Source organism: Rhinatrema bivittatum, chromosome 7 (assembly GCF_901001135.1).
Source record: "Rhinatrema bivittatum chromosome 7, aRhiBiv1.1, whole genome shotgun sequence".
Taxonomy (NCBI): domain Eukaryota; kingdom Metazoa; phylum Chordata; class Amphibia; order Gymnophiona; family Rhinatrematidae; genus Rhinatrema; species Rhinatrema bivittatum.
In genome coordinates, this window is record NC_042621.1 from 166,198,807 (window position 1) to 166,222,098 (window position 23,292).

Sequence of the window (23,292 nt, forward strand, 5' to 3'; positions counted from 1 at the left end):
GCCGAGCCACGCAGCCTGCCTCCGTTCCCTCCGAGGCCGCTCCGAAATCAGAGCGGCCTCGGAGGGAACTCTCTTTCGCCCTCCCCTCACCTCCCCCTCCCTTCCTCTACCTAACCCCCCCCCCCTACCTTTATCCATGGATTTACGCCTCCCGGAGGGAGATGTAAATCCACGCACGCCAGCGGGCTGCTGGCGCGCCGAGACCGGACCCGGGGGCAGTTCTGGAGGACGCGGCCACGCCCCCGGGCCTGCCCCTGAACCACCGCGCCCCGCCCCCAAAACGTCGTGTCGTTCGGCCCCATCCCCGACACGCCCCTGACACGCCCCCTTCTGAAAACCCCAGGACCTACGCGCGACCTGGGGTTCTGCGCGCGCCAGCGGCCTATGGAAAATAGGCGCGCCGGCGCGCAAGGCCCTGCTTGCATAAATCTGGGTGGATTTACGCGAGCAGGGCTTTGAAAATCCGCCCGACTATATGGCCCCTCCAGGTTATCCAAAATGTCGCAGCAAGGATACTAACAAATACAAGAAAAAAAGATCACATTACGCCAGTTCTAAAGTCTTTACACTGGCTACCAATTGAGTATAGAATCAAACATAAAACATTATGTATGATTCATAAGATCATATATGGAGACAAAACAGACTGGCTGAACTCAATTATCAAACTCCATGTACCTCAATGAGAACTAAGGTCAGCAAATAAAGGGTTACTTTTAGTGCCTACTGTTAGATCTGCTCACCTCAGCGAAGTGAGGGACAGGGCTATTTCGATTGCAGGGCCAAAACTCTGGAACAGCCTACCACTGGAACTTAGAGTACAGGATAACTTGAAGAAATTCAAGAAAGACCTAAATTGGAGAGAAAACAAGATGGCGCCCTGAGCGGTCGTATCTCTGTTTGCTCCGGATCTCAGATTTCTAAAAAGCAAGCTTAATTGCGAATTTCCTCATTTGATATGCCCCACAAGAGAAAAGGCAAAGTCCGGGTCTTCCCACCTGACCAGGACAATGCCGCCGGACAGCGATTAATATCTGAGTTCACTGTTAACCCACCGGAATCAAGGGTGTTCAGCCCCATTGGAGAGGTGGCGGGAGGAGAGCCATACTCACCTGGGGAACTTTCACTGAGCCCTCTGGACCCCAGAACGCCGGTAAGAGCTTTGCCCCTAACAGCCGATGGAGGAGCTGAGACGCAAACCGATGAGGTCATTAGGCGTTTTCAGCTGGGTGGCCCAAAAGCCGACCAAGCGGCAGGAGAGTCAGGAGGAAACCTGCAACCCCAGTTGCCCGATACGCCGAGAGGAGGAGGAGAGATGGCGGCGGACACCCCCAGAACAACGGGAGAGCTTGGTGAGGACACCGGTTACGGGGTAAGAAGAACTCTCTCCCAGCAATTTATTAATCCGGCGACTATAACCCTTGTTAATATCTGGGAACTCATGATAAGGATGTCTTCTAAGTTAGACAATCAAACCTTAAAACTTGACGATATTGCCGCTAAAGTCGGGTACTCGAACGGGACTCGCATCAAAAATTTACTGAACAAGATAATTCTCTAAAGAAACTAAATGAAGATATAAAAAGCCTCCAGAATGTGAATGCCACAATCATTTCAGAAAGAATTTCATCATTGAGAAGACTTGAGTCTATTGAAAATTACATGAGGCATTTAAACTTGAGATTATTGAATTCTCCTATTGTATTGGGGGAAATCCCATTATTGTCTTTTAAGAAATACGTAATGGAGACTTTAAAGATCCCACAAGAAGAGATACCTGCGGTTAAGAAACTTTTCTTCTTGCCAAAAAAAAACAGCACTTCTTTATTTCCGGCTCAAGGATCAGATTTTCAAAATCTGACTGATTACTTAGAAAACTCTAGTGTAGAAGTTATAGACTGTGCTGTACTTTTTGTTTCCTTTTTTGATTAATCTGCAGTATCCATGATTATGAAGAATTATTTTAAAAATATAAATGAATTATTTTGTGGGGGTCTCATTCGAGTATATCCAGACTTAGCAAAGTCTACACAGCAACGTAGAAAAGAATTATTACAGATGCAGACTTTACTGTATCGGCCCGTAAGTTAACTTGATTAATAGCAGGTAATGGACTTCTCCAAGAACTTATCCAAACCTTTTTTAAACCCAGCTACACTAACTGCACTAACCACATCCCCTGGCAACAAATTCCAAAATGCAGTTTTTCCATTCCCTGATTAGGCCTCCCAGCCTTATCCTGAACTTTATTTTTGAAGAGGTTTCTCTCTGTGCAGCCAGAGGGATGTCCTGTATTTAGTTGCAGTGAGATAGAATTTTGCCGGATTCCCTTTGAGGCAAAAGGGCTCTCAACCCAGAGGCCTAAAGACCTGTGAGCCCACTCTACACTGCAGGTGAGGCAAGCACCAGTGACAGATCCTTCTGTGTGAGATTTTTTACTTTTTTCAGAAGGGTTTCCTGTTGAAACCTTGCACCCTTTGGAGAAGGCCCCCACCCCTGACACAAAGGACAAGGGCTAAAGACCTGCGAGCCATGTTCTACTCCCTAGATGGGGCAAACACCAGTGATAGTGAAGCAGCAGTCACCGAGAGATTTTCAGAGAGCACATATTCGGATAGTGTTTTGGGGGGAGGTTTTTGACTTATCCTCTCCCATGGGGTTCCAGGGCTGGGATAGCCTGGTTCTCAAGTTCTAAAGACTTTTCTTCCAAGAGAAGTCACCAGTACCAACATCGAGGAGAAGGACCAAGATCTTGGAGTTTCCCAAATGGATTTCTATCCCATGGAACCAGGACAGGCTGGACAATTGTGAATAAACTGGATTCGGGTAGGTTTTTTCTGTTTGAGGAGACCCCTCCAAAAGGATTCCCATTTGGCCCACTGGGAAAACTTTGTGCACATTAAAATCACCATGGGAAGCTTTACCTTAAAACCTGATTAAAAAAAAAAACGGACACCTACCCAGAAGAGAAAAAACACCTTTGTTCATCAGTCAACTGTATATTCACCTTTATGAAAAATGGACTTTCATTTAATTGTTAAAGCATCAGTAAACATTTAATTTAACACCCAGTGCCATGTCCTGCCTGGTTTGTCCAAGCATCTTACACCCTTGAGATGCAGCATCTAGCACCACCAGAGAGTGAGAAAAACACCACTACTTGGGCCACCAAAAAAGGATTCTACCCTTGGGACAGAGAGTAAAATTATGGAAGAAATGCTAACCGGAGCAGCCCCAAAGAATAAATAAATTTGTGTGCTCTTGGGACTTAACACCCCCCCCTCCCCCCAAGAAGGGCTACATTGTTAACATTGACAAGGATTTTGTGGATCCAAGCTCTGGATAATAGTATTCCAGCACTGCTCATGGTTGGTGATGCCACATCTACATCCAGCAGTCCTAAATGTGAAGGGAACTTCCTTCATTTAGACCCTGTCTCCTCCCACTTTTTCTCTCCTATTCCCATCTCCTTTTAATCTTCCTCCTCCTCCTCCTCCTCCTTCACCACACTCCATAGCTTTACGTAATCTTTTATCACTGCACTGTGTACAGGTAGCTTAGATGGCCAGGCTTTTAATTTTACTCTAGTTCAGAAGAGCTGGTATTGCCTGTGAAGGGTAGCGGATGTGTGAGCCCTTTGTGTTGTGGCGTAATTGACACATCCTCGAGTGTGAACCCACAAGGCCTATGTCAGCAGCTGATAAACGCGCCCTGTAGAGGGACAGTTTGGAGCTTCACCTATACCAGCTGCCTCCCCAGACAGGTTGAGCCTTTGGGTTATGGCAACTGGCAGACTTAGGCGGGTCCCTAGGGTGGTGAAGATAACTAGAGTCCAAAAGCACACCGGGTTCAGGGCAAGCAGCAAACTAACAAAGTCAGAGACAGGCCAAGTTCGGAGCAGGCGACAGGCAATCATGGCCAGGTCAAAGCAAGGGGATCAGTTCCAGGCAGCAGGCAATTGTGGCCAGGTCCAAGCAAGAGGACAAGATCCAGAGAGTCAAGACACTGGACAAGGCGGATAGGACAAGACAAAGCTGGACAAGGGAGGCTGGAGAAGATAAGGCTAGAAGAGGCTAGGCTGAATGAGAGAAGGCTGGAATCAGGAATGCAGGAGAACAGGAACCAGGAACATGCAAGCAACACATACTTCATGGCAGGAGACCCGTTGCAGAGGCAAAGCAATGCTGCAAGGCCCTTGCTTAAATAGCTCAGTCAGGCTGATGTCATCAGGAGGTGCCACTCAGTGCTTTCCACTGCAGGACTTATATTATGCATACAGCAATCTGCCATGACAGGAGGCCTCAGGAATCATCAGTCAGCAGTTGGGGTGAGTGTGGCGGCTCACGGGGCAGTCCTGTAAGCTGCCAAATGTAACATTTCTCAAGTTATGTAGTCACTGGGCCTTGGTCACTTTAACAGCATGTTGGATTAGTTCCATGTTAACTATGTTTCTGTGGATGCATTGAATCCTTTTGTTTCAGAGTTGCATTTGACAAAATATAAAAAATGTGTAATTTCATAAGAACTAAATTAAATTGATTTTAAAGTGTTCTCTGAGACCACCACAAAGGTGGATTTGGTTTTAATTACATGTCTTTCCAAATCCAAGCTAAATTTCAGGTATAGTAGGTATTTCCCTGCCTTAGAGAAGTCACAGTCAGGAAGGATACATTTCAAACCTGATTTGCTTTAAGTAAGTGGATGCGTAGAGATTTATCCTAGTATTTTATAAGCTGTGCAACGGGTTGCAGCACAATTTATAAAATACAGCTTAGTTCTGCACTGAAAGTGCATGCGTATGTTTCAGTGTGCACGAATATTTGCAGTGTATTGAAAGCACTTGCTTTCTCTACCTATTTTATAAACATTCACATATATTTTAAGCATTAAAAAATATAACGTATACATAAAACCCTGATTTTTACCTGGAGGCAGGATATATTTTAAAATATGCGCGCATACTTGAAATAATAGTTTGACGATACCTCAGCCAGTTCACCTACTCCGTTTCCAGTTCACCAAGTACCCTTCTAGTACTTCACCCTGAACTCCCCCAGTTCACCCAGAGACCTCCCATTCAAAAATAGCAGACAACAAATGAGTCTAATATCAGTTGGGCTAAATAGGTACAAAACTGCATGAATAAGTTGCCCAATGTACGCATGTAAATCTCTTATAAAGTAGCAACGTCTACATGTACCTCTTGGCCCTGTCTCGGAACAGCCCTAGACTCTCCCTTTTTTGCACAGGTAAATGTGCACAGAAACTGAAAATACACATGTACTTTCAATGGTAATAAAATAATATGTACCCAAATACAGGCTGCTAATGTGCATATAAGCTAATTTTCCACGTCAGCACTTTGAAAATGTACTCATAAGTATGTACCTGAGGCAATAGCTGGTAAAGTGACTTGCCCAAGTTTGGAAAGAGTATCAGTGGGGGAAATGGGATTTGAACCTGGGTTTTCTGATCCTTAGCCTGCTTTTCTCACCACTAGGCCACACCTACAGGCTGATACAGTAAAAATCATGGGAGAGCGGGCGAGCGCCCGCTCTCCCGGCGTGCGCACAGGCCACTCTCCTGTGCATGTGATTCAGTAACTTAATTTATTTAAATTAGGGCCCGCGGTAAAAAGAGGCGCTAGGGACACTAGCGCGTCCCTAGCGCCTCTATTTAGACAGGAGCGGCGGCTGTCAGCAAGTTTGACAGCCGATGCTCAATTTTGCCAGAGTCAGTTCTCAAACCCACTGACAGCCACGGGTTCAGAAACCGGACACCGGCAAAATTGAGCGTCCGGTTTTCAACCCGCGAGCCGTGGGCCCATTTAAAAAAATTTTTTTATTATTTTTAACTTTTTTTAACTTTTGGGACCTCCGACTTATTATCGCCATGATATTAAGTCGGAGGGTGCACAGAAAAGCAGTTTTTACTGCTTTTCTGAGCACTTCCCCGGTGATGGCAGAAATTAACGCCTACCTTTGGCTGCACATTTTACTTACTGTATCGCGTGGGAATGATTAATAGGGCCATCAACATGCATTTGCGTGTTGCAGGCGCTATTAGTCTCAGGCGGGGTTGGACGCGCATTTTCTGAATAAGGGTCGAAAATGCGCGTCCAAATGCCGGTTAACAGTGCGCTCCGCTGTACTGTATCGGCCTGCTAGACAGGTGCACCCTGCCATTTCTACTGTGTATAACTTATTCAGACTGGGGAAGATTTTAAAGCCTGCGCGTGGGTGCAGATTTGTTCATGCAACCCGGCACGAACAAATCTACGCCCGATTTTATAACATGCGCGCGCAGCCGCGCGCATGTTATAAAATCCAGGGTCGGTGCACAATTGTGCAACCTGCGCGCACCGAGCCGCTTCGCGGCGCCTCCCTTCTCTCCCGCCCCCTCCGCACCTTCCCCTCCCTTCCCCTACCTAACACCCCCTTACCTTTGTTGAAGAGGTTACGCGCGCCGACCGACGGCCGGACCGCGATCCCGGGCACAGCGACAAATGGCCGCTGTGCCTGGAGGATCAGGCCCCGCCCCGCCCCTTTTTGCAAGCCCCGGGACATACACGCGTCCCGGGGCTTGCGCGTGCCGGCGAGCCTATGCAAAATAGGCTCGGCGGCGCGCGCAGGGTTTTTTTTTTAAGGGTTACGCGCGTAACCCTTTTAAAATTTGCCCCATTGTGTACCTCTTGTTTTCTCATGCAGTCATCTGATATCCTATGCCAATTCAAAGTTCATCCAACATTATTCCTTCTCACCTACTTCGTGGCAAGTTTTTGTATTGCATAAATATGCCCTGACGTAGAACCCCAGTTGTCTATCTTATAACCTTTGTTAGTTAATGGGTATTGTTGGCAGCAGCTTGACTCAGATGCCAAGCTCCGATTTGTTTTCTCTTCTAGCGCCAGCATCTGTGACTCGGTTTCCTGGCTGGCCTCCTGTCAAGCATTCTCTTCTTATTTGACCTGTAAGCTGGGATCAGTGGTGACATGGTGCCAGCTGTTGCACTGGTATGGGATATTTGGTTCTTGCCCTTCCCACTCACTATTTGCTTCCATTACTGGAAATAATTTACTGTGGAAGATCCATATTCCATGAGGGAAAACACTGTGTGTAGTTTGGGTAGAGAACAGTATCAGTGCTAAAAGGATTATAAGTCCAACCAGTGTTCTCTGAGACTGTTTTTATTTGCAGCGCTCTGAATTAAATCACCAGTGCCAATTTTATTTTTAATGATTTACTTGTGCCACAGCCCCTTCATCAACTTGCTGGCTTTGAACCAACACAGCGAGAATAGTTCCCGCTAATCAGGTTCAAGACAGGCAAAGGCAGCCAATGCACAACCAGCCTTCACTGCTGGGGCTTCAGAAGCAACCCATGGACTAATAGCTTTCAGTTCAACTAGCAAGGAGGCTGTTGCATGCTTGGTTTCATGGATTTGTATTTGCTAAATAAACAAACTTGATAGGTAGAACAAAAGTTCTGTTTTATTCCTGAACCAAAATAAGTGTTGGCATTATTTCTAAAACGAGCCCTCCGTATGATCTAAGATCTGCATCAGTGTGTTAATGAACTATTTATTCATTTTCCGATCCTAACAATAGCCCCGCACTGAGAAGCACATGACATTCCAACAACATAAACAGCAAAAGAAAAAGCTCAGGGTTAGAGATTTAAAAAAAACAGCCCAGTATACAGGAATAGAATAAAAGATATATACCATCCATTCCAACATTTAACAGAACATTCAGAAATAAAATTAAAAATTAAGAAATATAAAGTATTTGTGAAAATTCCATAGATTCCTGTTTTTCGGTGGCAGACTTGTTTGCTGTAGGCAAGTATAGGCTTAAGAAAGCAAATCAGGAGGCTTTTTTCAGAAACATGCCTTATATAAAATATTCCAGCGTGCATGCGACCTGCTTTAGAAATGGACTCCTTGGTCTCTGGAATGCCTTTGTCATGGAACCTGTCCATACTTTCCCCACTGCTCCAGTTCCTGGTTATTGTGCTCGAGCTCTCAGCAGCAGTTGTTAGGAGCTGAGCTCTGGGGAATGGGACAATCCCTTCTGAAGGGGAATCCTTGCTGTCATTGCAGCTTACAAGGCACTGATCTCACTCAGTTCAGAAATAAAAAGGTATGAATTCAGAATACTATATGATACTAACAAGGAATTTGCACGCTGGCTGTTGTAGAGACCAACTGTGCTTGACATCCAGATCCTGGCTCTGGCCTTATCAGTAAAGATTTTTTTTACTGGGCAAAAAAGTCCTTTTTTAAAAGTGTTCTAAAATTAGGCCTTTTATCTCATAAGTTCAGCTACATTGGTTTTAATAACAAGAGTAGTTTGCTGTTAGTTTTATTGAATGACCTCTTTCTGAAGTCTTTAGTGGCAGTACAGCTGTTCTGTCCCTTCTGTGCTAACTAGACCATTGAAACGCTGAATCACAGTGTAACAGTGTTTTTTTAGTTACTGTTTAGATATAGCAAAGGCCTCCGTACATATGTGCGGCACTGAGCTTTGTCACTGATAAATTGTTGGGGGGAGGGGTGTTAAGATAGGCAGCTAGGTAACGTCACTGGTTAACCTTTCGTTCAAGTATCCCGAACAATGCAATGGCAGCTTGATTCTGTACCATTGTAATAATGTTCAATGTAATTTTATATATTAGGCACATTTATTTTGTTCCTCACCTAGCATTAAAGATAGGTGGGTTAGAAATATTTTAAATACATAGAAAAACATTATATATCTGGGAGCAGAGCCTTATTAGTGATATGATCCTTATCTTGCGCCTCATATCTTTGGGCTTGGGTGCAGCATCTTGAATTGCACTCTTCATGCTCATTGCTTTATTATTTCCAGAACCAGCAGATTTGTCAGAATCTGGTCTAACACGTTACTGAAGACATTGACTTGGTGTCTTAAACTTCCATTTTATATAGACATCATCTTGGTGTTTAGTGTTTCAATACCGTTGTGACGGTACCCACCTTAACGACGGTATAGAAAAAGATTTAAATAAAAAAATAAATAAATATGCGACTGGCAGTTGAAGTACTACTTCCAATGAAATGTGCAGGTCAACATGATGTCATTTTTAGGGTTTAAAGAAGAACTTTGATGCTTATACCAACCTTGATGTGTTTGTCTGTCTGACCCAATTTATTTAAAGAATCCCCAGCAGTTTCCACCTGCCCTTTATGGTTTTCGGCTCAATTGAAACCAGTTTCTATTGGGCCATGAACCTTCATTCCCAACTATTCAGGAATTAACCCCTATTTTTATTCTCCACCCCCACCCCCCATCACCAACACAAGCCAGTCATTGCAGCAACAATTCTCAGCCAGGGGCAACACTCCAGGGCTCCTTCCGCAACTCTGGAGTGGGCCCTAAGACCAGCTATGTGCATGATGCGTGGGACTCCCTCCCCTCAGGGGCTTTGAACGCTGATAAAACTAACAGTACATATATAGAAGTCTGGGGCACATATCTACTAGATAAATGAAGCTTGACTGACGTGCCGCAAATGAGCAGTAGAGAGCAACTCTACCGCGCATGCGCGGGCAGCACGTCTGTCAGAGCTTACCTGTAACAAAAATGGCGCGGCGAGGAGCAGTAGCAGTAGCGGCGGCGGCGCGCACAAGGGAGGGACCTCCCCCGGAGCTCTTCCGTCTGCGCCATCCGAAGGGGTTGTGAATGAGCTGAGAGAGAGGGAGTGACTGAGGGGAGGGAGGAGAAAGTGACTGAGGGGAGGGGTAGGGAGGAGAGAGTGAGGGGGAGAGGGAGGGGGAAGAGAGGGGGGGTGGGAGGAGAGAGTGAGGGGAGGGGGAGGGCGGAGAGTGAGGGGAGGGGGGGGGGAGAGGAGAGTGAGGGGAGGGAGACTAGAGGGGGAGGGAGAATGGGAGGGGAGAATGAGGGGGGAGGGGGGAGAATGAGGGGAGGGAGGGAAGAATGAGGGGTAAGGAAATGGACCGAACAAAAATCTTAATGTAGCCCATTGTTACAGGCTTAACAGCTAGTATAACAATAAATAAATACTGTCCATGTGAAGAAGTCTGCCACATATCAACGATATCTGCTGATCCTCCATCTTCAAGGCCCTGCCCCCACCACTCATCAACCACCTCTCCCACTCCCACCCCTCATGCCATGGGTCCTCTTCTCCAGCCCTGCTTCCACTCCATACACCTCAGAACACTATATTGTACCGTACCTCTGGCAAGCACTTTTAACATTTGTTTAAAACAAGGAATGATGAATATTAGCTATCAAGATACAGCTGAAGCTTAATTTGGGGAATAGTCCTTGATATCGAGAAGCATTTATTTCAGTTTTATTCCCTGTGGATGACAGCGTAACCACAGCCTTGACTTCTCTTCCCATTCTCCAGAGTTTCCAAAAGAGAGACATGTAGGACGGGGGTGGAGGGGGGAGGGGGAAATGGGGCGGTTGCACAAGACTATTTTATAGATTTAAAAAACTAAACAAAACAAAACTTAGCCTTACATTAGAGGTTAAAGCTTTGAATGCATTCTAGGACATGCTCCAGTGCAGGCTTTTGATATACCGTATAGCATTCCCAGGAGACTCAGGCCCACTAAGCTCTTAAATAATGTACCAGTCAAACAGTGCTCCACGTCTTCCAGCTGGCCCTTGCTAACCCGGTTTCCTGTATTCATAAAATAGCTTTACACATCTTAACATACACTAGTAACAATAACATTTTTGCAGTCAAACAGCTCGCAGGCTAAGAGCTGATCACAGAGCCAGTGAGAGTGAATCACTGAGAGGTATTGTTTCTGACACTGGTCCAAGAAGCTGTTGGCCTGCACAGGCATTCCCAGTGTCCTTTGCAGCATTTCCAGGAAAAGTGACTCCCAGGGCCCTGTATACAAAGCTGGTTTATGTCAATAAACATGATAACTGATGTACTGTGCATTTTCTTTTAATCAGAGTAAGGCAGGCGTATAAAAAACAATCATTGTACCCATCTAGATTTGTGGATGGTGCAGGATATACATTGTTAATTAAATAAATAAATAAATAAATAAATAAATAATGTATTTGTTATGTTGCAGCTTTTCAAGACCTTCCGGAAGTTTTTCTTTAGGTTTACCTTTATCTGTGCAAGTGCCTTGGTTTTCTTATGTAGTCAGCCCTTGTCCTGGCTCTAGGGGTAGAGGGAGCATGAGTTCAGTTTAAGGGATCTTGTTGATATTGAAATTGACTCTCAATGGCAAGGACACACAGAGTTGCGGTATAAAGACACACACCAGAATAGTGTTCCCAATGGTTTGCATTTATTGGTGAGGTAGAGTAGTTGCAGACATTTACAACAGAAAGAGAAATGCAACCTAAGAATACTCACTGTTTCCATTTTCCTAAACAGATATCTCTTCCCTCTCCAAGCTCCTCCAAAGTAAAGTCGGGCTTCTTACTAAGAGTTCTGAATTGAGCTTTTGGAGCCACAGGGAAAAGCCTTTTGTTTAGGACAATAAAAAAAGACTTCATGTGTGCCAAGCCCACATGGGTGGATTCAGAAGTGGGCTACTGTCTGGCCACCATGCTAAAACTCTGGGGCTCCTTCCCTTGTCCCACAAGAGTGTAAACAAGGGCACCCTGGGTATGCCAGTGCTCACATGTCTCCTACTTAAAATTCCCATTTGAGGATCCTTCTGAAAAAATGATGGTGGTGGTGGTTTTAGTCTTTGTGAACAGTTTCCCAGTTCCTCTGGCATCCTAAGTCTTGGTGGCCCTCATCTCTCCACTAATTCTTCAGTTTCCAAGTATATCACCTATTAGACTCAAACACAACCTAGCAGCGGGCATGGCAGCATCATACCATTTCCTTAGGTTAGGGCAATGGACTTAAATAAGTCAAGACAAAAGAGTCTTACAATAATAGATAATACCTTCAGGGAAAGGATTTTCTAATATAGTTAAGGTAGCATATTTAATATAGAAACAGATTACTAGGTGTATGAACTTCTTGGCTTTACTTTGTCATTGTGTAGCCAACCTGAAGGTGTCACAAAAAGTCCTTAAGTGAATGTAACTCAAAACCTAACAAAAACAACATTCTCTATTTTTATTTGATTTTCATCACAGTGATGGTAGCATCACTGCATGGATCAGTTTCGACCTTCATACAGACTGCACTTACTTCTTTATACCAACTGGTATTGAATGGTACAGTTGCAGAATTGTTATCATTGGTCCATAAAGTTCACTTTTTATTTGATTCTTGTTTGCATGTAAAAACACTTTTTTCCAAATAGTCTTATGATAATCATTGTTTGCTCTCACCGAGAAACAATTCTTCCCTTGAATTATTGCAGCAGCTTACTGAATCGATACAGCACTATGCTTCAGGAATAATTCATCTCCGCATCAAGACATTTTCTTTATCCATAAAACATTTGTTTCTGTAAATAAACACAAAAACAGATATTTTTCCAAAAGAACCAAGAAAACACTTGGATTTTATTTAAAAAAAAAAAATAAAGTCCCATTGGATGTACTGTTTGTAATAAAAAAAAATCCATTTCTTCTCTTTCCAATTCAGGGTTTTTAAACAATCACCTCCTCACCAGTTTGTTTGTATTTGATCAAATAAATGCAAACCATTGGGAACACTATTCTAGAGTGTGTCTTTATACCACAACTCTGTGTGTCCTTGCCATTGAGAGTCAATTTCAATATCAACAAGATCCCTTAAACTGAACTCATGCCCCCTCTACCCCTAGAGCCAGGACAAGGGCTGACTACATAAGAAAACCAAGGCACTTGCACAGGTAAAGGTAAACCTAAAGAAAAACTTTTGGAAGGTCTTGAAAATCTGAAACAGAACAAATACTTTATTTATTTATTTAATATATATTTCTATACCGGACTTCACGAATGGAATTCTCATCAGGCCGGTTTAGATGGAACTTAGGGGATTAACAAGTGTAACCAAACAAGAAGGCTGAAACAAGCAAAATTACATATAACAAGGACATTGAACTTGGGGGCTAAAGTAGCCAGGAAGAAGATAGAGCGGAATTAGTAACATATAAATAATATGACGGGTTATGAGATTAGTAATTATCTTTTTCCTTGGGCTGAGTCCGAAGTGGCATTTTGACTAGGGGAAGGCTTGGTTATGAGATTAGTAATTATCTTATTCCTTGGGCTGAGTCCGAAGTGGCATTTTGACTAGGGGAAGGCTTGGAGGAAAAGCCACGTCTTCAGTTTTCTTCGAAAGGTATGAAGGCAAGGTTCCAGTCTTTGGTCAGTCGGTAGTCTGTTCCAGAGGACAGGGCCTGCTGTGGAGAAGGAACGGTCTTTGGTGGATTTTAGACGGGTGTATTTAGTAGGTGGGACTTGAAGGGTTCCTTTATATGCTTCTCTGATGGGTCTTTCGGAAGAGCGGTGTTTGAGAGGGGTCTGAAGGTCTAGTGTGAGCTGTTTGTGGATGGATTTGTGGATTATAGTGAGAGCTTTATGTAGAATTCTATATTTTATTGGCAGCCAATGTAGGTTTCGGAGGATGGGGGGTAATGTGAGCACGGCGGTTGGTATTGGTTAGGATTCTGGCTGCTGCGTTCTGGAGCATTTGTATAGGTTTTGTGGCTGAAATGGGGAGCCCCAGGAGTAAGGCATTGCAGTAGTCAGTTTTCAAGAATAACGTGGATTGAAGGATGGATTGAAGGATGATAAAGGATGGATTGAAGGATGATAAATATTTATTTATTTAAGAATGAATATCATGCACCATCCACAAATCTAGATGGGTACAATGATTATTTTTTATACGCCTGCCTTACTCTGATTAACCAACATATATTATTAAAAGAGTGATCAAAACCTTGGAAGTGTTCAACCAAAGGTGCTTCCATTCTTCTGTTATTTATGCACCTTTTGCATTCAGCTGTCAGGGTCATTTATCAAACTGTGTTATTGTAGGCCTAACACCAACGATTACAATATAATGCATGCAATATTTATCACAATGCGCAGCGCAAATGCAAATTTTTGGAATTTATTCAAAAGGGAGGGATTGGAGGAGGGTTTGGGTGGGATCTATGAAAATAAGGGGCATTATCGCAGCATGCAATAGCGTAATGCATGCTATCACATGTTTTTAACACTGGAAATAACTACACTTTTTTTCCTGGTGTTAAGCTGTGTGATATGCCCAAAATGGAATTTGTGATAAATATTGAGGGTTCCATTTTGGGCATTTTTTAGAGGGGAGAGGGAGTGGAGTGGAGAGAGAGAAAGAGAGCCTCTGGGGTGGCATACCTAGTAGTCAACTATTTATATATCACCACAGGAGGGCCAGCTAGTAACTCGAGGTGAGGTTTTGGTGGTGGTCTAAGGTTTTGGGGGGCAGTTTTACTTGCACAGTGAGATGTACGAACAGCACATCACATCAGTGAAGATTTGACGTGATTTAGAGTGAGGAAAGTCTCGCCCTAGCTTGATGCACTCTCTACCAGGGTACTATAACTGTGCATATAAAACTGGCCCCAAAACCCTAGACCACCACCAAAACCTCACTTCGGGTTACTAGCTGGCCCTCCTATAGTGATATAAATAGTTGACTACTATGAGAGTCTTATAAAGATTCTCTCTTTCTCTCTGTCTGTGCTAAAACAGCACCCGGTGCCATGCCCCTTTTCTTTATTGTGGGTGTTAGTCATGCGAAAATTATCACATTTTGATGAATCTAGCTATGAGTTTGAATTATCCATTTGGTAGTGGCAACATAATACTTTTCACATGAGCATTCAATCAAATAAATTACATTTGTAATTTACATTTCAAAAATGGGCCAATTTAATATAAATATCAGACTTCATTCTGAACATACCTGTTGTAATAGTCTTCAAATTCATGTTGCAGCTACCACATAAAAAAATGTCTCTTTAACTCAAAGTTCTAGGGGATATTACCATCTCAGATTTTACTACATATTCCTTTCAATTCTTTCTCCAAGAAAAGGCAAGACTTGGCAACTCAGAAAAAAATGGGATAAATCCCTAATATCGACCAATGTTTTCTTATGATCTGACAAATTTGTGATAAAAACATGAAATACTGTATTGGACATGTCTGCTGTGACTACTGTTCCCTAGACCAAGGTAAAAACATCAATTCAGGTTTAAAAAATAACATACTTATAGAGATAATCCTTTCCAAGAAATGCTTGCTCGTAAGTTTAGAAACTTTTTTATGACAAGTTGGATAAAAACTATCATATCTTAATCAGCTGTTCTTTTTGTTTGGTTTACAATAAATGGTAGTAGATTATGTAATATTATTTTTACTTATCTGTAGATCCAAAAAAAGAGATGACATGCGAATCAAAGGTCAAAGTGAACTTCAGATTTGAATCTTGATGAAACTCAAGTAAAGAATCGAGAGGCCTAGTCCATAAAACAAAAATATTGTCTATGTATTTTTCCGTGTGCAACTGCCCAGAAGTTTTCCTCAATTTGATATTCCCCTCCCACCTCACTTAACCCATTCATTACAGAAACCATCTTTTGCCCAGGGCCATACAGCAGGGCTCTCTTGGGACCCTGTAATTATAGACCATAAATCTGGACACGAGGTGTCATAGCTGTGTAATGACTGGGACTCCATTTCCTCCCTTCGGGGCTGTAAACACTGCTTCCAAAGCAACCTCAGCCAGGCAGCCTGGGGAAATAGAAGCTGGGCCTTGGAATCTTACCCTCGTCTTCCACATGGAAGCACACAGCACTGCCAGAGAGCCATTGTGGTTGTGCCATAGAAATGGTTTCAAATATGGCCCACTGGTTCATGGATTCCAGCGTAGTGGTAAAAAGTACCATTAAACAACCAGACCTTCAGAAAACAGTTATGTGAAGGAGAGAGGAATGCAGGTTAGATTTAATCTGTATATAGTCCCTGTTGATACTGTTTGCATTTTTATTTTATTTTCTTTAACAATCATCTTATGTTCAATGAACATGGACATTGTGCATGGATTTTCAGTAAATTCTGTATAGGAAGGGGGTGAATATTGACAATTTCTCATTGTCCTAGGATTTTCCTTGAACTGTAGTTCCAGCTCTGAGACAGGAAGCAAATATTATAAAAGATTTCTTGAAGACATGAGAAATTTTGGGATCTGTTACAAGGTCTTCATTAGGGTCTGAGCCAAGAAAAACTACTGGAGATCTGAAAGATCTGAAAGATGCTTCTGCTTTACCAACATCAACGTCTCAGTACACAAGGAGGCAGCCTGAAGGATAGTGTCAGAATAAGAAATCATTTTTCTTATTTCACTACTAGGGTCGCCAGCTGGCTCTGTGCCATAAGGAAAATGCTAATGCAAATCCTGGTTTTATCCCATCCAGTCCAATATTGTATACTTAGTACTGATCTCACCCTAAGAAGCAAAATAAAGAGCAGTTAAGGCAACACTGGCAATTATATTTCTTTATTGCAGTACTAAAATCCTCACAGCTGTAACTTCTTGACAAGTTCGTAATATAATAACACAGCACTTGCCAGTTGATAAAGACCTTGTGGCCCACTCTGTTGCTTCCATCTACCGTATTGCCTTATACTCGTCTTATGTCCATTTATCTCCCTCCATTGCCCTTACTGCAGCCCTCTGTATCACTCCCATGCATGATCTGACTTGTCACCATGGGGTTGTTACTACCTCTGATGGAAGGCTACTCCAAGTACCCACCACCTCCTTCCCTGAGCCTCCCTTCTTCCAACTTTTTATCTTAAGCCCTTGTTCTTCAGCTTCTTTTTTTTTTTGGAAATCAGCTATAAATGTGAATGCTTCTACTGTATCCCCCACCTTCTATCTTCTACTGTATCCTCCCCCTTCTATCTTCTGGAAAGTGCATATTGAATGTGATGAGATGCTCAATTCTTCCTCTTACTAGTAGAAGTTGCCCTTTATTGCTATGGAATTAGTGGTTTCAAAGGGTTAGCTTCCCAGCAGTATGAGTCAGAGGTCTCTCCATCCAGACCCTACCCCTATGTGTGAGGTCAGTGTACTGTAGATGTGCTAGTGTAGTACACCACTCCCCAGTGGGAGGGGTTTGAGAGTTAACAAAACTTCTGTGCCCATGTAGGATAGGGAAAGTTGAGAATCAACCTTAGCACAGAGCTGAATGAACAGGTGTCTCTTCTTGCTGGAAGGGGATATCTGTTCCTCCACAGGGACAGGGCTTAAAAAAGTGATACAGTTTAGTCAGTGCTGGAAGATCAGAGTTTCCTGATCCTGGGAGAAGGGATACTCTGTAACAATTTTGTGAGTGCTGGAAGATCAGAGTTTCCTGATCCTGGGAGAAGGGATACTGTGAAACAGTTTAGTCAGTGCTGGAAGATCAGAGTTTCCTGATCCTGGGAGAAGGGATACTGTGTAACAATTTTGTGAGTGCTGGAAAATTATTGTGACACATATGTGACATAGCCATGGACGCCAAGATAAGAGAGGGGAGAATATAGAAGTGATAACTGCATTTACGTATAGGACTTGCAGCTAGTGGAAGGAGGAATGGGGAGTAAATGCCTGTGGATGGTTCTCCTTATTAAGGGAAAGGAGTGTACATGGTTACTGAAGCACTTCTACTCCTGGTCATTCTTTTTTTTCTGTAATTCTTTTGCAAAAACAGAAGCCTAACTGTGTAAGCCTGTGTACCCTGATCTAATCAGTGACTTCCACTCTTTTGCAATCTCTGACTGCTGGTTTACCAGAAAATAAAAGTTTGGTTGATGTGGAACATATCTGAGAGTGAGTCTTATTTTTTTCTGGTGATTGGGAGTTTGCAGTTGTCTGGGGAGGGGTGTGAGCCCTTTCTAGCTAAGGACATCTCTTCACCCATCTGCTTGACCCACATCTCTCTCTCAACCCTTCCCAAGAGACCGGCACTTGGCTTCCACAGGTGACAGATCCTCTTAACATTTTATCTGCCCCGACCAGGGGGCTACATTTACACAGCTTCTGTTCTTTTTCCAGGTACAGGGCGCCTTTTCTAAGATTTCTAAAATTGGAAATGTTTTCCTCTGGCTGTAAAAGCACAAAGAAAACCATTTCAAAGTGTATCTGGCGTAAATGCATTTAATTTTTCTACAATCTGAAATTTTTAGGCACTTCTAAAAACATTTTTGCACTAAACTGTATTTACACGACAAGAGCTGAGTCAGCTGGAATTCAAAGCCAAAGCACAAATTTAGGAAATTTAAAAAAATATCAATCCTTTTTTCACTTTTAAACTGATTCTTGGGCTCTGGGTGCCAGGAGGAAAGCCTTCTTAGTTTCAGGAAAAGTATGAAGCGGGGTCAGCAGCGGATGAAATGAAATGAATTGATTGATCCATTCCTCCTGTTAAATCTTCTGTGGGCCAACTGGGCCACAGAGTAGGGTAGGACAAGACTGCATAGCTAAGAAGCACATTGTGAGGCTGCTCCTGCTGTCTGTAAAAATACAGATTTTGACCTTTACACTATTGATGTAAATGTATAACTCATTTCAGTAGTAGAGTAGAGTAGGTAGAGTGTCTGCATCAATTTATATAGGTAGATTGTACTAAGCCCTAGCTAGCAATGCTCTAGTAATTTTCGGCATTTGATATGGCAATAAGGCACTTTTGCATTGGACTAAGAGGCTGGAATTCCTTTCATCAATTCGGGTTAGGATTCCTTTAGCTGTCATGTTTATTGCCTACTTGGGCAAACCCAAAGCGGGAGCACCATTCATTACTGAACACAGCTCCCAAAGGAGCAATTCTGCAATTGAAAATATGGAAAAAAAAATCCATGATTAGTAATATGGATTTTCTCTGCTCGTTCTTTCCACAGAGACCCCTGGAGAAACCTGACGGCCTGGATGTTTCTGACCAGAGCAAAGAGCACCCTCAGCACCTGTGTGAAAAGTGCAAAGTCTTGGGTTACTACTGCCGTCGTGTGCAATAAGCCGATGCAGAGACGGCCTCCTTCCCCCTGCCTGTGGCCTCTCGGGCCTTGTAAGATTCCTAGGCAGTGACAACAAAATCTGAAAAACTTGCCAACATTACCTGTTTTTAAAAACTAATAATATCCCTTTCCCATTACTAGAATATAACACTCTTCCTTCATCTGTGTATAACTGAAATACCTATTTATAGTGTTATAGTCTTTTGAAAAGTGTTACCAATAGTGTTAACGATGGAACCACTGCTGTGGTTTGTGTTCATAGCTTGTTTACACGGTTCCTGTCTCCTGGTCAGGTAAAATGAAATGAAGTGCTAGGGGGATTTTGTTTGAACTCTTGTATTACTTTCCTTTCAGAAACAGGCCCATGTGTATATTTTTTTATTATTCATTAGGCCGAAAGTACACAAAATTTACTGTGAATAATGGGGATGTTGAAGGAATGAAATTCTCCCCAAAGCCTGATAAAAAAGACTCATCATATTTACTATTTATAATCTTATTTTGAAAGCCACTTTCTGAATTTCATTGTAGTGTTTTTTTTTTCTGAACTGTTCATGTACAAGGTAATATGCAAATTGTAGCTGAAGTAGATAGAGTCTATGCAGCCTGGCTGTTTTCTGCTTCCTGAAATCATTCTTAAGTGTAGATTTGGGGTAAATGTGGACAATTGTGCCTTGTCCCATCACAGAGGTAAATAACTTCAAACAGGAGCTTTTTGTTCAAAGGAAACATAATTATGGTGACTATAATTATTCACAATGAGAGCCATTGAACTGTGTTATATTTTCAAAGATGAGCTAATGAACTGAACATATAATGCACAGATTTTCACCAATAATTGCTAATTAGCCTCATTAGTTTGTTTTATATATATTGCTATATCTATATATATATATATATATATATATATATATATCTTTTTATCAATAGATAGATTATTTTCCTCTCTCTGCTGCTCCCTGATGGTTGTGCAGTGTGAGAAAAGATCCCCAGCTGACGCGTGGTTGAAATAAACACCTTCGTGGCTTCACTGACACCATCTCAGGATGTCCATGCACCATGCAACTGAAGCTCTCTTCCCAGGACCTAAGTGCATTACAGAGCATTTCTGCCAAACCAGCCATCAATGACAGAAATATTTAATTCTTTTTTTTTTTTAAGTAAATCTTGAAAGGGGAAAGGTTGGCAGCATCCACTTTATAAGCTTTGCATGTCTTCTTGGGCTTCTTGCTGTCAGAGTATTCTATATTTCTGTGGTAAGCAGTAAAGCAATAAGCTCTTCCTGATGATTCCCTGGCTCGGGCATGTCCCAAAAGGACACAAAAATTACAAAAGGGAAGCTGCAATGCATACAGAAATAAGATTCATACACTTTATATACACACTTCTAAGTTTCATGTTTTCAATTTGCTATCAAACGTTTCTCAGATAAACTGATATGCGACATTTGGTGAACGGGAAACCCCGTTATGATTTGGCTTCTGTTTATAACAATAATACATTGACAAGCTGGCTTTGCACATATTGGTCAAGTGTAAAGAAAGTAGATTATTACAAAGCTTTGAATCAAGCACCATGTTAATTTGTGTTATAATGTAATTGGTTGCTAATTGTCCAAAATCAGGTTAATGTATGTCTGTTTGACATTCTTTTGGTGATGTCACACCTGTCTTCTAAGTCATTGGTTGTGACATCAGCTTTGTACCTGACATAGAAAAGAGACTACAATCTGGGCTAATTCCAATCATATTCTAAGAGAATTAAGATGGGCTAAGGGGGTTCCAAGGTGGATCGAAAGCTGCTAGCAAGAGACATGATACAAAGAGAAAGCAAACAAGTTAAATGCTCCTCATTTCATTTGAATGCTTCTTAGTCACTTGGAAATGTTGGAAGCCTTTAAGCTTTGTGCCTTTTATAGTTTTTCTTCACAACTGTACTGTAGATGATGATACTTGTAGAATCTGATGCCTCACTGACATATTGCTAGGAAAAATTTAGAATGACAAAATGCTATCATGTGTGAAGCACATCATTTTGAGGATAGTGCAAAGGAATATTTTAAGACATAGCAGGCCGATGCAATATCCACCCGGGAAAAGCGGGCACTTGTGATTGAGCACCCACTTTCCTAACGCGTACACATCCACCTCTCCCCAGCACACGATGCAGTAGGCAGATGAGCCACTGCATTAAAAGGGAGGCGCTAGGGGAAATTGTGTGACTGCAGTGCCTCCTCGGCATCGGGCACCCAAGAGAAGTGGCTGTGCGCAAGTTTGGAAAATGGATGCTGGTAAATTGAGCATCCGGTTTCCTAGCCTGACCACCATGGAGACATTTTTTTTTTATTGTTTTATTTTCACATTGCAGCTTTCTGTGGTTCCTCTGACTTAATATCACCTGAGCGCATGGTATTGCATTGGCCTGAAGGAGCTGTAGGACATTAAAACCAAAGGACTGCAGATCATGACCCTGTGGCTTTGACCCAGTTATGCTTCTGCTCTGGGTCACTATCTTGGGCATCCAGTTACCAAAGTCCACCTGGATAGTGGCCCCTTCTCCCCTTCCTTTGTTGGTTGTCATGCAGGAGATGTCATTAGCAGGTCAGCCCCCCAGATGTTGACTACATGTATGTTCTTGAAGTGCTATGACCATAAACTGCACTGGGATCCTGTAAAAAAAAAAAAAAAGGTTCTCACTGAAGTTGTAGCAGGTTGAAAATGTGGGTTAATACAAAATCTCCGCAGTTTGCAAAAGGTGGTAAGAGTCGTGGACAGTATAGTGTTTCTACTAGGACAAGCTCTTCCTGTGTTAAAGCTGTTCCAAATCATGCTTGTGGCCTCTGGGACATGCATATTTTTATGCCATATCATGCAGGGCTAAAATGCCTGGGTTTCTCATAGCAAGCAGGAGTGGTAGTGTGCCATTCATGTGAAAGCTCCCCTTTCATTTGCCTGTACTGACTAGAAATAAGATTAAAGTTGGGGATGGTACGTGGATGCCGATTGCTAGTTGTGAATGTATTTGAAGCAATTGGGAAGGCAGAAATCCAGTGACCAGCTGGCAAATTATAACCATAAAAAATGACCTGCCTGCCAGTTTATGGTAGCTAAGTGCCTTATAATATCACCAGATTTGAAAAGGATTTTTGATGCTGTGGCAGCAACAGTGGTTCAAGAAAGTACGCTAAAATGAGTGGATCTAGCTCAGATGAAAAGCATATTAGATAGAGCGGCTAAAACATGATGCAAGCGACAAAGTTCATGAAGTCTGAATGATCACACGTTATCATTGATTAGTTTACAGCCTTATTAAGTTTAGTTTACAAGCATCTACCAAGATGTGGAATTACAGATTATTATTTTTAGGGACCCAATTCTATCGGTTCTCTGTGGTGATTTTATTGGGGGTGTGAGGGTAATTTTTCATATGTTTTTCTTTGTTGGGCTCCACACTGCTATTAATTGCATCCGTAGCATGGGATCTTCTTGGTGTTTGGGTAATTGCCAGGTTCTTGTGGCCTGGTTTGGCCTCTGTTGGAAACAGGATGCTGGGCTTGATGGACCCTTGGTCTGACCCAGCATGGCAATTTCTTATGTTCACACAAGAAAATCACCAGCAAAGAAATGCCTTTCTCAGTGTGCCTGCTGCTTGGCTCTTGTCCCCCTCCCATTCCCCAAACCTCAGTTTCTCATTCCCTCCTCCCCAACAGCAAATCTGATCTTCCCTTCCCCTCTCCACCCTGTCATCCTCAGCTGGCAGGAGGAGAGAGGCTCCCACCTCCATCTGCCTCTTCTGATGGCTGGTTTCTGTTTGAGCTGCGGCGTCAGCAGTTTTTGCAACATCACTGAAGACTTTGACGTTCAGCTTGCCAGACTGAAGCCAGCTGGCAGAGGGGGCCAGACTTGGGTAAGAATCACCTTCCTCCTGCCAGCTTGGGGGGGTGGGGGAAGGGAGGAGAGGAGGGAGTAAGATTCAGAGATCAGGGGAATCAGCTTTTTGAGGTTTGTAAAGGGGGGGCAGGGGGGGGTTCAAACAACATTCTGATTTTCTTCCAGGTCACTGACCTGGAACCTTTTTAAACTGTGGCAAATTGTTTCCTTTTCACCTCTGCAGCTAGAGTGGGACATGGAGGCTGTGCTAGGCTCAATAGTGTATTGGCCCACTGATTATTTTGTGGCTATTGATACTGATAGTTGGTTTTGGTAATGTCTCTTGAGTGGAAAGGCAGGAGGGACAGAAATTAAACTGATTTATGATTCCCTGCAAACAAGTAGGGCACAATTGTCAAAACAGGTCACCCAGGTGCAAAGTCCATGGGTACTTTGCACTCATGG

At 42.8% G+C, this 23,292-nt stretch overlaps 1 protein-coding gene across 1 annotated transcript in view; it reads left to right on the plus strand.

Annotated features, from left to right (window-relative positions):
• ZCCHC24 (zinc finger CCHC-type containing 24) overlaps positions 1-21,676 on the plus strand; it is a 299,762-nt gene extending 278,086 nt beyond the window's left edge. Inside the window, exon 4 of the mRNA XM_029609493.1 lies at positions 18,845-21,676. Coding sequence (XP_029465353.1) covers positions 18,845-18,958 — 114 coding nt within the window. The 3' untranslated portion in view covers positions 18,959-21,676. The remainder of the gene's footprint in view (positions 1-18,844) is intronic.
• Positions 21,677-23,292: the final 1,616 nt, after the last annotated feature.